Source organism: Silurus aristotelis (genome assembly GCF_946808225.1).
Source record: "Silurus aristotelis genome assembly, chromosome: 18".
NCBI lineage: Eukaryota > Metazoa > Chordata > Actinopteri > Siluriformes > Siluridae > Silurus > Silurus aristotelis.
Window position 1 is genome coordinate 18,640,948 of NC_139591.1, and position 16,319 is coordinate 18,657,266.

Consider the following 16,319-nt stretch of genomic DNA (forward strand, 5'->3'; position numbering starts at 1 on the left):
AATTTCCTTATAAAAGGGGTATAATAATTATATTTTTAGTTGAATATCTCCCTAACACTTTGTTTTTTCTTTAATTTTTTACAGTTGAGATGTGTAAGAACTTTATTAATAATAATAATAATAATAATAATAATAATAATAATAATAATTATTATTATTATTATTATTATTATTATTATTATTATTATTATTATAAAATAGTACAATTGTAATTATTTTCTTTATTTAGTTATTTATTGAAAATTTAAAATATTCATATATTGACCTAGTAGCTAACATATTAGCTAATGCCTGAAAATTCTTTTTAAATAGTGGGTTAATAAAATGTATTTTTTATTAATTAGTTCTATTCCTAAAACATTTGCCTGAAAAATGGGTATTTGTGAATAAGCGATTGTAACTAACTATTACATTTACATATTCAAATTATTCTAAAATGTAAGTTATTTTCATGTATTTATTAGTTTGTTTGTATATTCATTATTTAGGTTTGTTATAGAATATGATTGAGGAGAATACAACACTGTATTACACAAAAAATACTCTAAGCGTCGCTGTTCACCTACGGAGGAAATTGCAACGACTCTCCACCCATTGCGTGTCATTTCAATATAACTCCTGACATCTACAAACGGTGCTGCATTTAGCTTGGGCAAATTTCAAGGAAACAATCGAACAAACAAAAGCAATTACATTTATAACACATTCTGCACATTTAAATGTTGCTAGAATGGACAGGAAGGTCGGATTATTCTCGATTGTATTTGTTCTCGGATTTATTTTATTTTTTCTTCACCCTGTCCATGGAGATTTGAGTTACACGGTCCCGGAGGAAACGAAGCGTCAGTACGTGATTGGACATTTAGCAAAGGATCTTGGACTTGATGCTAAACGTTTATCTGCTCGTAAAGCTCGGGTGGAGACGGACGACAGCGCGAAACGCTACTGCGACATTAATCTGAGTAGCGGAAATTTGGTCGTGGCGGAAACAATAGACCGAGAGAGACTTTGTGGGTCGAGAATTTCTTGCATTCTGAATTACGAGCTTGTGTTGGAAAATCCTTTTGAAGTGCATCGCATTTCATTGCAGATAGAGGATGTAAACGATAACTCTCCCCTTTTCCCCTACGATCGGATCAGTTTTGAAATTAGAGAGTCGGCTGATAAGGGCGAGCGTTTCCCTTTGGAAGAAGCTCACGACTTGGATTTAGGACGTAACGCAGTTCAAGGATATTCTCTTGAAGCAAATGAGCATTTTATTTTAACAGTGAATGAGAACGCGGACGGAGGAAAATCCGCTACTTTGGTCCTGGAGAAAGAGCTCGATCGCGAAAAGCAGAATGATATTCATTTAATTCTTACCGCGTTTGATGGCGGAAATCCACCGAAATCAGGGACAGCTGTTATACATGTTACTGTTCTGGATGCCAATGACAATATTCCCGTGTTTAGTGAACCTGAGTACAGAGTGAGTCTAGTTGAAAACGCGCCTGTAGGCACGGAGGTGATTACAGTCACGGCGACTGATGCTGACGAAGGACCCAACGGTGACGTCAGTTATGATCTCAGCCGTTTATCTGATAGTTCGGCAAAATTATTTGCTCTTGATAAAATAAGTGGACAGATCACAGTGAGTGGAAACATCGATTATGAAGATGAAAAATATTATGAAATAAGAGTACTGGCCAGAGATGGTCCTGGTCTTGTATCATCTGCTAAAATTATTATAGACATCATTGATGTCAATGACAATGAACCTCGAATTATTCTTAAAATTTTAAACGATCCAGTGCCTGAGAACTCTGCAGCAGGCACTGAGGTGGCAATTATTAATGTACAAGATAAAGATTCAGGAGATAATGGACATGTAAATTGCTTTATTCAGAAAAATGTTCCTTTTAAATTAAATCCATCCATCAAAAACTATTATACATTAGTAACCACAAGCATGCTTGATCGAGAAAAAGAAACAGATTACAGCATAACAATCACTACAACTGATAGAGGTTCTCCACCTTTATCATCATCTATAACCATTCATCTTTCTGTATCAGATATCAATGACAATCCTCCTGTATTTGAGCAGCAGTCATACACTGCATATGTGATGGAAAATAGTAAAGAAGGATCTTTTGTTACTGCTGTTACTGCAACAGACCCAGACTGGAGACAGAATGGTACAGTACTGTATTCCCTGGTGCCTAGTGAGATAAATGGTTTTCCAGTTTCCTCATTTTTATCCATTAACTCAGATACTGGAATGATCAATTCTGTGAGATCATTTGACTATGAAAAGTTCAGAGACTTTAAAGTTCAGGTTGTAGCCAGAGACAATGGTTCTCCTCCACTCAGCAGCATTGTCACTTTGAGTGTCTTTATATCAGATGAAAATGATAATGCTCCACAGATATTATACCCTGCTGCAGAGGGAAAGAATTTAATGACAGAGATGGTCCCAAAATCTGCTCTTTCTGGATCTTTGCTTTCCAAAGTGATTGCTGTGGACACTGACTCCGGACAGAATGCATGGTTGACATATCAGATTGTCAAATCTACTGATCCAGGACTATTCACTATTGGCCTCCATAGTGGAGAAATCAGGGCTCAGAGGGACATTACTGAATCTGACAGCATGAAACAGAATCTTGTCATCTCAGTGAAAGACAATGGACAACCACCTCTCTCTGCTACGTGTTCTATATATTTACTTATTTCTGATAATCTTGCTGAAGTTCCAGAACTTAAAGACATAACTTATGAGGAGAGCAATTCCAAACTGACTTTCTATTTGATCATCGCTCTGGTTTCTGTCTCCACCTTCTTCTTGACTTTCATTATTGTGAGCCTGGCTTTGAGATTTTGTCACAGGAGAAAACCCAGACTGTTGTTTGATGGAGCAGTGGCCATTCCCAGTGCATATCTCCCTCCCAACTATGCAGAAGTGGAGGGAGCTGGAACTCTCCGCAGTTCTTACAATTATGACACGTATCTAACTACAGGCTCACGCACCAGTGACTTCAAGTTCATCACATCTTACAATGACACCACACTTACTGCTGGAGGAACTCTGCAGAATATTCAAAATGAGACTTTAGCTGCAAATTTAATTAGCCTTAACACAGGAGAGGGAGATGAGGTAAGATTATTTTTTCAATTCCTTTTTTCAATGCTTAAATTCAGTGGCTTCACTCTTAATTAATTAATTATGCCTGGTTGTCATTAAATATGACCACATTGCTTTTTTTCTTCACTCTATCTCTTGGTCTCTTGCTTGCTTGTCAAACAAGGGTACACCTTGCGGGTCACTTCATGTTCAACTTTGTTTATTCCTTGCTTATACACAACCCTGTTTGGACTTCAGTGTTTATGGATTGTTATTGCTGATGTTTGTGTGCTGTAGGTACATTTGTCTCTCTCTCTCCCACAGAGAGAGAGAGACAATAGGTTACAATAACATTGGTTACAATAACATTGTATACAGGAGGTTAAAGTGCTACACATGCATTGTAAAGAATATATATATATATTTTTTTTGGAGCCTGTCAGTGAATTTATAAAAAAAAAAAAAATTAAAAAGTATTTGTAAAAAAGTGGCTTAACATATTTTTAAGGAAGCTTCTGATTATTCTTGCTTTTATTGATTACCTGGTAAATTCATTCCTGTTATGCAAAATGCATTTTAACACATCAAACAATTTTAGCACAAGCTATGCGAACTGGTGGCTCTCCATGGTGCTTAATTTTATTATTATTATTTTTTTTTATCTTCTGTCATTTGTCATTTAGGAACGCCACACAGTGCAGCACCTTAAAGAAGAATCACTTTTAGAATTTAGTCAAAGTTCTGTTTTTTCATAATTTTTTTTAATAGACATTCTGTAAGACATTCTTACACATTCCCCTCCTTGAAGCCATACATACCTACCACCTCCTCAACAACTCTGTTCCCTTCATCAACATGCTCATTGATGTCTGCTACAATCATCATTCTTTCTTTCTTGGGCACACTCTCCACCAGTTTATTTAACTCGCTCACAATAATAAAAATATTATTAATAATAATAATAATAATAATAATAATAATAATAATTATTATTATTATTATTATTATTATAAAACAGTACAATTGTAATTATTATTTTCTAAATGTGTAATTTATTGACAGATTAATATATTCATATACTGACCTATTAGCTAACATATTAGCTAATGCCTGAAAATTATTTTTAAATAGTGGGTTAATACAATGTTTTTTTATTAATTAGTTCTATTCCTAAAACATTTGCCTGTAAATGGTTATTTGTGAATAAACGATAGTAACTAACTATTACATTTAAATTTTTACTTTCAAATTATTTTAACATTTAAGTTATTTTCATGTATTTATTAGTTTGTTTGTGTATTCATTATTTAGGTTTATTATAGAGTATAATTGAGGAGAATACAACACTGTATTACACAAAAAATACTCTAAGCGTCGCTGTTCACCTACTGAGGGAATTTGCAACGACTCTCCACCCATTTCGTGTCATTTCAATATAACTCCTCATATCCACAGACGGTGCTGCATTTAGCTTGGACAAATTCAAAGGAAACAATCGAACAAACAAAAGCAATTACATTTATAACACATTCTGCACATTTAAATGTTGCTAGAATGGACAGGAAGGTCGGATTATTCTCGATTGTATTTGTTCTCGGCTTTATTTTATTTTTTCTTCACCCTGTCCATGGAGATTTGAGCTACACGGTCCCGGAGGAAACGAAGCGTCAGTACGTGATTGGACATTTAGCAAAGGATCTTGGACTTGATGCTAAACGTTTATCTGCTCGTAAAGCTCGGGTGGAGACGGACGACAGCGCAAAACGCTACTGCGACATTAATCTGAGTAGCGGAAATTTGGTCGTGGCGGAAACAATAGACCGAGAGAGACTTTGTGGGTCGAGAATTTCATGCACCCTAAATTACGAGCTTGTGTTGGAAAATCCTTTTGAAGTGCATCGCATTTCATTGCAGATAGAGGATGTAAACGATAACTCTCCCCTTTTTCCAAAAGAGCGGATCAGTTCTGAAATTAGAGAGTCGGCTCATAAGGGCGAGCGTTTCCCTTTGGAAGAAGCTCACGACTTGGATTTAGGACGTAACGCGATTCAAGGATATTCTCTTGAAGCAAATGAGCATTTTATTTTAACAGTGAATGAGAACGCGGACGGAGGAAAATCCGGTATTTTGGTCCTGGAGAAAGAGCTCGATCGCGAAAAGCAGAATGATATTAATTTAATTCTTACCGCATTTGATGGCGGTAATCCACCGAAATCAGGGACAGCTGTTATACATGTTACTGTTCTGGATGCCAATGACAATATTCCCGTGTTTAGTAAATCTGTGTACAGAGTGAGTCTAGTTGAAAACGCGCCTGTAGGCACGGAGGTGATTACAGTCACGGCGACTGATGCTGACGAAGGACCCAACGGTGACGTCACTTATGAGCTCAGCCGTTTAACAGATAATTCGGCAAAATTCTTTGCGCTTGACAAAATAACTGGACAGATCACAGTGAGTGGGAACATCGATTATGAAGATGAAAAAAATCATGAAATTAGAGTACTGGCCAAAGATGGTCCTGGTCTTGTATCATCTGCTAAAATTATTATAGACATCATTGATGTCAATGACAATGAACCTCGAATTATTCTTAAATTATTAAACGATCCAGTGTCTGAGAACTCTGTAGCAGGCACTGAGGTGGCAATTATTAATGTACAAGACAAAGATTCAGGAGATAATGGACATGTAAATTGCTTTATTCAGAAAAATGTTCCTTTTAAATTAAATCCATCTATCAAAAACTATTATACATTAGTAACAACAAGCATGCTTGATCGAGAGAAAGAAACAGATTACAACATAACAATTACTGCAACTGATGGAGGTTCTCCACCTTTATCATCATCTATAACCATTCATCTTTCTGTATCAGATATCAATGACAATCCTCCTGTATTTGAGCAGCAGTCATACACTGCATATGTAATGGAAAATAGTAAAGAAGGATCTTTTGTTACTGCTGTTACTGCAACAGACCCAGACTGGAGACAGAATGGTACAGTACTGTATTCCTTGGTGCCTAGTGAGATAAATGGTTTTCCAGTTTCCTCATTTGCATCTGTTAACTCAGATACTGGAGTGATCCATTCTGTAAGATCATTTGACTATGAAAAGTTCAGAGATTTCAAAGTTCAGGTTGTAGCCAGAGACAATGGTTCTCCTCCACTCAGCAGCAATGTAACTGTGAGTGTCTTTATATCAGATGAGAATGATAATGCTCCACAGATATTATACCCTGCTTCAGAGGGAAAGACTTTAATGACTGAGATAGTCCCTAAATCTGCCCTCTCTGGATCTCTGCTCTCCAAAGTGATCGCTGTGGATGCTGACTCTGGCCAGAACGCATGGCTGTCCTATCAGATCATCAAATCTACTGATCCAGGACTTTTTACTATTGGTCTCCAAAGTGGAGAGATCAGGGCTCAGAGGGACATTACTGAATCTGACAGCATGAAACAGAATCTTGTTATCGCAGTGAAAGATAATGGACAACCTCCTCTTTCTGCTACCTGTTCTGTATATTTACTTATTTCTGATAATCTTGCTGAAGTTCCAGAACTTAAAGACATGACTTATGAGGAGAGCAATTCCAAACTAACTTTTTATTTAATAATTGCGCTGGTTTCTGTCTCCACCTTCTTCCTGACTTTCATTATTCTGATCCTGGCTGTGAGGTTTTGCCACAGAAGAAAACCCAGACTGTTGTTTGATGGAGCAGTGGCCATTCCCAGTGCATATCTCCCTCCCAACTATGCAGAAGTGGAGGGAGCTGGAACTATCTGCAGTTCTTACAACTATGACACATATTTAACTACAGGATCACGCACCAGTGATTTCAAGTTCATCACATCTTACAATGACACTACACTTACTGCTGGTGGAACTTTGAAGAAGGTTAAAAATGAGACTTTAGCTGCAAATTTAATTAGCCTTAACACAGGAGAGGGAGATGAGGTAAGATTATTTTTTATATTCCTTTTTTCAATGCTAAAATTCAGTGGCTTTACTCTTAATTAATAAATTATGACTGGTTGTTAGGTACCTTGCTCCCTGTAAAAATTGTAAATAAGCTTAATTACTTTCACTAACCATTAATCTTTCTGTGGTTTAAAATATGACCACATTGCTTTTTTTTTCTTCACTCTATCTTTTGGTCTCTTGTTTGCTTGTCAAAACAAGGGTACACCTTGCGGGTCACTTCATGCCCAACTCTGTTTATTCCCTACTTGTACACAACCCTGTTTGGACTGCAGTGTTTATGAATTATTATTGCTGATGCTTGTGTGCTGTAGGTACATTTGTCTCTTTCCCACACTGAATTATGACAAATGTACCAGAATTGGTAACAATAACATTGTTTACAGGAGGTTAAAGTGCTACACTTGCCCTTGATTTTTCAGTATCTTTTTAGAAAATTGCAATAAAATACTAATATGTTTAAATTCTAGGGCTCTAGGGAGTTTTTTTTTGTTTGTTTGTTTGTTTTTTCGAAGCATTAATGGTAAAGAATATGTGGATATTTTTTTTTGAGCATATGTTTTACATATATTTTAGGAAGCTTCTGATTATTCTTGTTTTTTTATTGATTACCTGGTGGATTCATTCCTGTTATGCAAAACATGCCTATCAACACATCAAACAATTTTAGCACAAGCTATGCGAACTGGTGGCTCTCCATGGTGCTGAAATAGAAGCTGAAAGAAAGTATCTTCTGTCATTTGTCATTTAGGAAAGTCACACATTGCAGCACCTTAAAGAATAATCACTTTTAGAATTTGGTCAAAGTGTCAATTTGGTCTGTTTTTTTCTTTTTCCTTTATTTTTTATAAATTTGTTTTATTAGGCATTGTACTTCTACAGTGCATTTTATACAGTATACTTTAAGGTTTACAAAAACTGTGCATTTATTTGTTTTGTACCATTCCTCAACTCCTGTCAGTCCAGCATTCAGAGCAAAACTCAACCACTACAGGTGTTTACTCTATTGATTACCACTATTTTATTGATCCTAGGTGATGCTTTTTTGAAGAAAACTGAAAGAGACGAAATCACATCAGTTTTTAGCTTTATGAATAGTCCTTGTGAATAGCTTGCATCCACTATAGAAACTATAAGAAACTGTTAAAAAAAAGCTATTTATTATTTAAAATGATTTTACGGCCTTGTTCAGGGGTTTGAAATATTATTTATAAATAGATTCTACTTGCAATAAAACAAAATGCTCAGGGGGGTCACTGTATACCACCACTTAAATAAACAAAAAAATGACGACAACTGGAACAAGAGTCACACAAAATAAAATATAATACATCCCTTACGCTAATGAATTGTGAATAATAATTACACCTTTTTTTAGTCACCTTACTTGGAATTGTGTATTTTAGCTTATGGGATATGGGATTCAGCATGTTTCCAGTTCTTTCGTCTTCTCAACTCATTGTGCTTCTTTATTTCATTCTCATTGTTGTCAATGGAGACTTAAGCTAAACAGTACCAGAGGAAACTAATGTGCAGTATCTAATAAAGGAAATTGGAATAGATGCTGCAAAATTTAAAGCATGGGATGCCTAAGTTAAAGTGAAGGAGAGCTGCAAGCGATATGTCAATTTCAATTTTAAAACCAGAGAATTGATTGTTTCAAGAAAATAAAATGGTAAAATATTTGTGGCTTGAGAATAAATTGCATCCTGTATCATGATAACATTGTAGAAAATCTGATAGATCTACATAATATTGCCAAATGTTTGCGGACACCTGGACTATGGTATATGCTTTTTGAGCATTGCATTCGACATTTCATCACAATTTGCTCTTATAATTCCTTCCACTGTTCTGGGAAGATGTTGCACTAGATTTTTGAGTGTGCTTATGGACAGTTGTGTTCATTATCCACAAGGGTGTTAGTAAAGTCAGCTCTGGTATAAGTGAGGAAGGCCTGGGGTGCAGTCAGTGCCTTTCACTTTCTTCTTTCTCTCCAAATTTTGTAAACCATATCTTCATGGAGTTTACTTTGTGCACAGGGACTATGTCTTGCTGGAACAGGTTTGGGTTTCCAAGTTCAAGTAAACACAAAATTTTATTATACCACATCCGAAGACATCCTATACAATTGTGTGCCTCCAGCTTTGTGGTAACAAATTGGAGAAGAACCACATATGGCAGAAAGGGTCAGGTGTCCCAAAACATTTGTCTATACATGTACATATATGTGAATATTCAGGATACAAATGACAACATGCCAAAAAAAAGGGCAGCGCTTCTATTTGAATTACGCTCACGACATAGTGACGCATAGTGACTGCTTATTTGCTAGAAAATAACTGCTTTTTTTTGTTTGGTAAAGACAATAAAAACAGATAGAAATATGCAGAGCTTGTGCTAGATAAAGAGCTGGATCATGAATAACAAGAAGATATTGACTTGATTCTTGCCAGAGTGGATGGTGGGATTCTTCAGAGATCAGGGACGGATTTTATACTCATCACTTTGCTAGATTCTAAAGATAATGTTCCAATGTTTACACAGCCTGTATATAAACAGTTTTTCTGCAATCTGCTTTATATATATTTTTATTTCTGAACTTAAAAACATAACTAATTAGGAAAACAATTCTAATCTGACTTTTTATTTATTCATCACACTGGATTTTCTCTCTACCTTCTTTCTGACATTTATCAATCTGGTCCTGTGAGGTTTTGCTACAGGCGAAAACCCAGACTGTTGTTTGATGGAGCAGTGGCCATTCCCATGTGTATCTTGCACTTAACTATGCAGAAGTGGAGGGAGCTGGAACTCCACAGTTCTTACAATTATGACATATCTTAATAGTGAATTTTGTACCAGTTACTTTATTACCTCTTGTATAACCACACTTACTAATAGTGGAACTCTGAAGGAGGGTTAAAATCAGACTTTAGCTGTAAGTTTGATTACACTTATGTTGACACCCTGTCTTGATTCATGAGAAAATGTACTTTTATTTATATCTTGTTGAGATCCTGCAACCAGTGTTTGCATTTCCATATTCTTTATTTTTGGGATTTGCTAATTTTCTTTTATTCATGCATTTGCTCAAATTGTGCATTATGTAGGCTGTGAGTTTGGTCTTTCGAAGTCATCAGATAAAATGTTCCAGTTTACTACTGGTACAATGCAGTATATTGGAAAGCTGTTGACAGCTCATGAGAGTCAGTTCATTTAAACTGTAATGATCGAAAAATACTCGCGCTTTACCTGCAGGAAACATAGTAAACCTCATACCGCCTTTTAAATGTTTTAAATATGTAATCACAGGTTGGCCTAGCAGCAAAGACCATTGCAGCAAGATGTAACAGTCTTTCATGGTTAACACACAGACATTGGAAATCTTTTCTGACCACCTAATTTGCAACATATTTTAACGTCATGATGATGTCATCAAGCTTCAAATCTATGAAAAATATAATCTTTTCCTGTGTAATATTCGACAATATCATAATTTAAATATTTTATTCAACCAGAGCATCATCTGTGGAGATTTGAGCTAAATGGTAGAGAAGGAAACGAAACATCAGTATGCTATTGGAAATATAAAAATTAAATTAATTAAATAGACTTAATTTTAAATTAAAAACACAGAAGGCCGGAGTAGAATCGGAGGACAGCAGTAAGTGGTATGTTTCTATTAATGTTAACACCTGCAATATCTTTATAAGCGCATATATCTGGAAATTTGTGAGTTCGCTGTTAAATAGCAGTGTTTCCGTCTGGATGTTGCGCACAATTCTGATATTGGACAAAACCGTGTGAATGACAATTGGCTAGAAAAGAACAAACATTTTGTTTTGTCTGTTAAAGAAATAAAAATGGACAGAATTACGCAGAGCTTGTGCTGGATAAAAAGCTGAATTGCAAACAGCAGAAAGAATAAAATGCACCAATAGAAACAGAAGTATTTTCTGTGAAAACAGAATAGGTAGAAATATTATGAATTTGGAGTCCAGGCTATGGATGGATTTTTTGCCAGTATTATTATATATATTAGTGATGCCTAAGACAATGCTACTAAAATTATGCTTAAATCCCTAAATATTCCTCTACCTGAGAATTGTTTTGTAAGCATTAAGGTGGCCATTATAAATATTAAGCATAAGGATTCAGGAGCAGTTGTTCAGTTCAGCAAAATGTTCTTTTTGAATGAAATCACCTTCATTTTGACTTTCATTTTACTAGAATGTACATATACAGTATAATTTTACATATACTGTAAAAATATAAAAATGTCAGGAAAATTCCTTCATTATTGAACTGTTTTCGTAAAATCTTTAAACATATAAATGCTATCTGTGGAAGGATGATAGTGATTGTAATTAATATATTTGAAAATATATATTCGAATTTATTTATATTTTTAACAAAAGCATTTTTTTTTATATAATTTAGTGGAGTTTATTTGTCGTTATTTTTGCAGCATGTAAAAAGTAAAGATTAGAGGGACCGTAATACTGTAATATATAAAAATATACTGAAAGCGTCGCTGTTCACCTACAGAACAAAATCTATCGAAGCTCTCCACCCATTTCATGTCACTTTCAGCTCCTCCTGACATCCACAAACGATGCTGCGTTTAGCTGTTTATTGTCTGTAAAGATTTCGAGTAGACGATAGGAATTTTACATATATTTATCACAGCATAGGAAAATGAAAACCATGAAAATGAAAGTCGGTAGAATGGAAAGGAACATCGGTTTATTCTCGATATTGTTTGCGCTTGGCTTTATTGTCACTTTTCTTCACCCTGTCCATGGAGATTTGAGCTACACGGTCCCGGAGGAAACGAAGCGGCAGTACGTGATTGGACATTTAGCAAAGGATCTTGGACTTAATGCTAAACGTTTATCTGCTCGTAAAGCTCGGGTGGAGACGGACGACAGCGCGAAACGCTACTGCGACATTAATCTGAGTAGCGGAAATTTGGTCGTGGCGGAAACAATAGACCGAGAGGATCTTTGCACGTCGAGAATTTCTTGCATTCTGAATTACGAGCTTGTGTTGGAAAATCCACTTGAAGTGCATCGCATTTCATTGCAGATAGAGGATGTAAACGATAACTCTCCCATTTTTCCAAAAGAGCGGATCAGTTTTGAAATTAGAGAGTCGGCTGATAAGGGCGAGCGTTTCCCTTTGGAAGAAGCTCACGACTTGGATTTAGGACGTAACGCAGTTCAAGGATATTCTCTTGAAGCAAATGAGCATTTTATTTTATCAGTGAATGAGAACGCGGACGGAGGAAAATCCGCTACTTTGGTCCTGGAGAAAGAGCTCGATCGCGAAAAGCAGAATGATATTCATTTAATTCTTACCGCATTTGATGGCGGAAATCCACCGAAATCAGGGACAGCTGTTATACATGTTACTGTTCTGGATGCCAATGACAATATTCCCGTGTTTAGTGAACCTGTGTACAGAGTGAGTCTAGTTGAAAACGCGCCTGTAGGCACGGAGGTGATTACTGTCACGGCGACTGATGATGATGAAGGACCCAACGGTGACGTCACATATGAGCTCAGCCGTTTATCTGAGAAATCGGTAAAATTGTTTTCTCTTGATAAAATTACTGGACAGATCACAGTGAGTGGGAACATCGATTATGAAAAGGAAAATTATTATGAAATGAGAGTACAGGCCAAAGATGGTCCTGGTCTTGTTTCATCTGCTAAAATTATTATAGACATCATTGATGTCAATGACAATGAACCTAGAATTATTCTTAAATCATTAAACGACCCAATACCTGAGAACTCTGCATCAGGCACTGAGGTGGCAATTATTAATGTACAAGACAAAGATTCAGGAGATAATCGACATGTAAATTGTTACATTAAGCAAAATCTTCCATTTCAATTAATTCCATCTATCAAAAACTATTTTTCATTAGTAACAACAGGCATGCTTGATCGAGAGAAAGAAACAGATTATAACATAACAATCGCTGCAACTGATGGAGGCTCTCCACCTTTATCATCATCTATAACCATTCATCTCTCTGTATCAGATATCAATGACAATCCTCCTGTATTTGAGCAGCAGTCATACACTGCATATGTAATGGAAAATAACAAACCAGGAACCTCAATAAGTGCTGTTACTGCAACAGACCCAGACTGGAGGCAGAATGGTACAGTACTGTATTCACTGTTGCCCAGTGACATAAATGGTGTTTTGGTGTCTTCATTTTTGTCCATTAACTCAGATACTGGAGTGATCCATGCTGTGAGGTTATTTGACTATGAAAAGTTCAGAGACTTCAAAGTCCAGATTGTAGCCAGAGACAATGGTTCTCCTCCTTTCAGCAGCAATGTGACTGTGAGTGTGTTCATATCAGATGAGAATGATAATGCTCCACAGATATTATACCCTGCTGCAGATGGAAAGTCTTTTATGACTGAGATGGTACCTAAAGCTGCCCTATCGGGATCTCTGCTCTCCAAAGTGATCGCTGTGGATGCTGACTCTGGACAGAATGCTTGGCTGTCATATCAGATCATCAAATCTACTGATCCAGGACTTTTCACTATAGGTCTCAATAGTGGAGAGATCAGAGCTCAGAGGGACATTACTGAATCTGACAGCATGAAACAGAGCCTTGTTATCTCAGTGAAAGATAATGGACAACCTCCTCTTTCTGCAACCTGTTCTGTGTATTTACTTATTTCTGATAATCTTGCTGAAGTTCCACAATTGAAAGACATGACTTCTGAGCAGAACAATTCCAAACTGACTTTTTATTTAATTATTGCGCTGGTTTCTGTCTCTACCTTCTTCCTGACTTTCATTATTCTGATCCTGGCTGTGAGGTTTTGCCACAGGAGAAAACCCAGACTGTTGTTTGATGGAGCAGTGGCCATTCCCAGTGCATATCTCCCTCCCAACTATGCAGAAGTGGAGGGAGCTGGAACTCTCTGCAGTTCTTACAACTATGACACATATTTAACTACAGGGTCACGCACGAGTGACTTCAAGTTCATCACGTCTTACAATGACACCACACTTTCTGCTGGTGAAACTTTGAAAAAGGTTCCAAATGAGACTTTAGCTGCAAGTCTGATTATGCTTAACAATACAGGAGAGGAAGAGGAGGTAAGAAAACATACTTTTTCTTTGTTCCATGTTTTATCTGAACAAATTTAAATTTTGGATAAACTCTTAATTTAGCTGTGTACATTTTTATTTCACTTCAAAACATTCAATGAAATGTCAAGACTCAATTTAATGTACTCGGTTATTATATCTTCAAACCCTTACATTTCACATGCAAAATATATTGCCTGCTGATTCTGTTTATTTGTTTGTTTGGAAAAAAGCATTCATTCATTCATTCATTCATTCATTCATTCATTCATTCATTCATTCATTCATCCATCCATTAATTCATTAATTCATTCGTTCATTCATTTATTTATTTATTGGCAGCTCCCATTATGGGTTGTAACAGCGGATATATTCAGTGTCCCTCCTCTGCACATGACCAAACCAAACTCAATCACTCCTTTCTCACCTTGTCTGCAAAACTTCATCCTGTTGTAAGCTTTTTCCAGGTCCACAAACACACAATGCAACACCATCTGCCCTTCGCTATCAATCCCCATCAACATTCTCAAAGCAAATATTGTGTCCCAGTATTCTTCCTCTGAATGAAACCATACTGCTCAGATTTTTACCTCTCCTTTCAGCCTGGCTTCCACTACTCTTACCCATAACTTCATGGAGTGACTAATCAACTTTATTCCCATGTAGTTACTGCATATATGCACATCTCTCTTATTCTTTAAAATCAATACCAGCACACTCCTTCTCCATTCCTAAGGCATTCTCTGCCTTTCTAAAATTTGTTAGATTTAAATCTAGTTAAAACTTTTTTGCCATGTCTCCTAAATATCTCCATGATTCAATTGGTATGCCATTTGGGCCAACTGACTTTCCACTCTTGATCCTCTTACTAGTTGCTCTCACTTCCTCCTTACTGTTCGTATGAACATTCAACCTTCTCTCTCTCCTATTTTTTTCACTCATCAGATGCTTAAATGACTCCCTCCACCTTCTAAACACACTCTTCTCACTTGTCAACACATTTAGATAAGCATCCTTTGTTGCCCTAACTTGTAGCACATCCTTTACAGCTTAGTCCCTCTGCCAAGCCAATTGCTATAAACACTTTTCTTCTTCCTTAGTGTCCAACTTCTTATACAGCTCATCATATACCTTTTCCTTAGCAGATGTCACACTAATACCTTCCTATACCTTCCTATCTCCCTTATCACTTCTGCAGCACCTCTTCACCACCAACTAGCTCCTTCTTCTTTTTAAAATATGTATTCACCTTGTTCCCTTCATCAACATGCTCATTAAAGTCTGCCCCATTTACCATTCTTTCTTTCTTAGGCTCACTCTCCACCATCTAACTGACTCCAGAAATGTTCTTTCTCTGAAATCTCAGAACCAACTTGTGGTGAATAGGCACTGCTAAAAATTTTTTATTAACATTTATCTGGGCTTGCAACCAACACTAAGAGTGCACTGGCTTGTGCTATCCTAATGGCTAGCATTTTTCAGTCATACAGCTGAAAATATTCAGTCCTGAAGACAACAAATGAATTTCTTTACTAGCTTTGCAAAACATGAAACCTTCACCTTTGCTTACATGTGCTATTAAGTATTGCATCTCTTTTAAAATTATAGGCTGGTCTTAACTGCTACAGGTATAGTCCAATACTATTTTGCATCCTCTTTATTGTAGTTCACTGGTCATTTGCATTTTTTCTGAAATCAAGAGAAAAAGGTCATGTTGTTCAGCTAACTTTGGTATTTGAAATTTTGGGTTTACTGTTGTGCTTGCAGACATGGACTGCACTTGGCTGCATATTTAATGTAATACAGTATCCACTGGTCCATTCATGAGCAATCATAATTTTGCCCTGTGCAACATATTCTTTTCCACATTTTGTTGCATGGGGATACAATTTTATTTTTCACATTTTAGGTGTTACTCCTCTTAAACATATTGGCAGAAATAAGAAAATGTTTCTCTTGTGGAATATGCATAATAATATATACGTATGAACCTGCTATGATGATAATGAAATACTGAATCTGAAAATATTTTGTTGAATCTCTATGATGTCTTTTCTTAGTTTGCATTGATTCATAATTCTTTCCCCTGGTAAATCTAATA

The 16,319-nt window shown here is 36.2% G+C and overlaps 9 protein-coding genes and 1 long non-coding RNA gene across 12 annotated transcripts in view; 9 read left to right on the forward strand and 1 right to left on the reverse strand.

Annotated features, from left to right (window-relative positions):
- LOC310741112 overlaps nt 1–12,531 on the reverse strand; it is a 318,731-nt gene extending 306,200 nt beyond the window's left edge. The window contains exon 1 of the long non-coding RNA XR_014537837.1: nt 12,451–12,531. This is a non-coding gene — a long non-coding RNA (uncharacterized lncRNA). The remainder of the gene's footprint in view (nt 1–12,450) is intronic.
- LOC310741048 (protocadherin gamma-C5-like) overlaps nt 1–16,319 on the forward strand; it is a gene marked incomplete at its 5' end in the record, with an annotated part of 208,022 nt that overhangs the window by 57,903 nt on the left and 133,800 nt on the right. The gene's annotated exons all lie outside the window — the stretch shown is intronic.
- The window catches only part of LOC310741064 (protocadherin gamma-A12-like), a 94,466-nt gene that overhangs the window by 45,521 nt on the left and 32,626 nt on the right, over nt 1–16,319 (forward strand). The window lies entirely within an intron of this gene.
- The window catches only part of LOC310741065 (protocadherin gamma-A12-like), an 89,485-nt gene that overhangs the window by 40,540 nt on the left and 32,626 nt on the right, over nt 1–16,319 (forward strand). The gene's annotated exons all lie outside the window — the stretch shown is intronic.
- The window catches only part of LOC310741060 (protocadherin beta-16-like), a 78,627-nt gene that overhangs the window by 29,682 nt on the left and 32,626 nt on the right, over nt 1–16,319 (forward strand). The window lies entirely within an intron of this gene.
- The window catches only part of LOC310741069 (protocadherin gamma-A12-like), a 68,948-nt gene that overhangs the window by 20,003 nt on the left and 32,626 nt on the right, over nt 1–16,319 (forward strand). The gene's annotated exons all lie outside the window — the stretch shown is intronic.
- The window catches only part of LOC310741063 (protocadherin gamma-A4-like), a 56,660-nt gene that overhangs the window by 7,715 nt on the left and 32,626 nt on the right, over nt 1–16,319 (forward strand). The window lies entirely within an intron of this gene.
- The window catches only part of LOC310741068 (protocadherin gamma-A12-like), a 48,314-nt gene continuing 32,626 nt past the window's right edge, over nt 632–16,319 (forward strand). The window contains exon 1 of the mRNA XM_083568526.1: nt 632–3,136. Coding sequence (XP_083424652.1) covers nt 731–3,136 — 2,406 coding nt within the window. The 5' untranslated portion in view covers nt 632–730. The remainder of the gene's footprint in view (nt 3,137–16,319) is intronic.
- LOC310741067 (protocadherin gamma-A2-like) overlaps nt 4,566–16,319 on the forward strand; it is a 44,380-nt gene continuing 32,626 nt past the window's right edge. Inside the window, exon 1 of the mRNA XM_083568525.1 lies at nt 4,566–7,063. Within this exon, the coding sequence (XP_083424651.1) occupies nt 4,658–7,063 (2,406 nt within the window). The 5' untranslated portion in view covers nt 4,566–4,657. The remainder of the gene's footprint in view (nt 7,064–16,319) is intronic.
- The window catches only part of LOC310741058 (protocadherin gamma-A4-like), a 41,370-nt gene continuing 32,626 nt past the window's right edge, over nt 7,576–16,319 (forward strand). Inside the window, exon 1 of the mRNA XM_083568517.1 lies at nt 7,576–14,227. Within this exon, the coding sequence (XP_083424643.1) occupies nt 11,789–14,227 (2,439 nt within the window). The 5' untranslated portion in view covers nt 7,576–11,788. The remainder of the gene's footprint in view (nt 14,228–16,319) is intronic.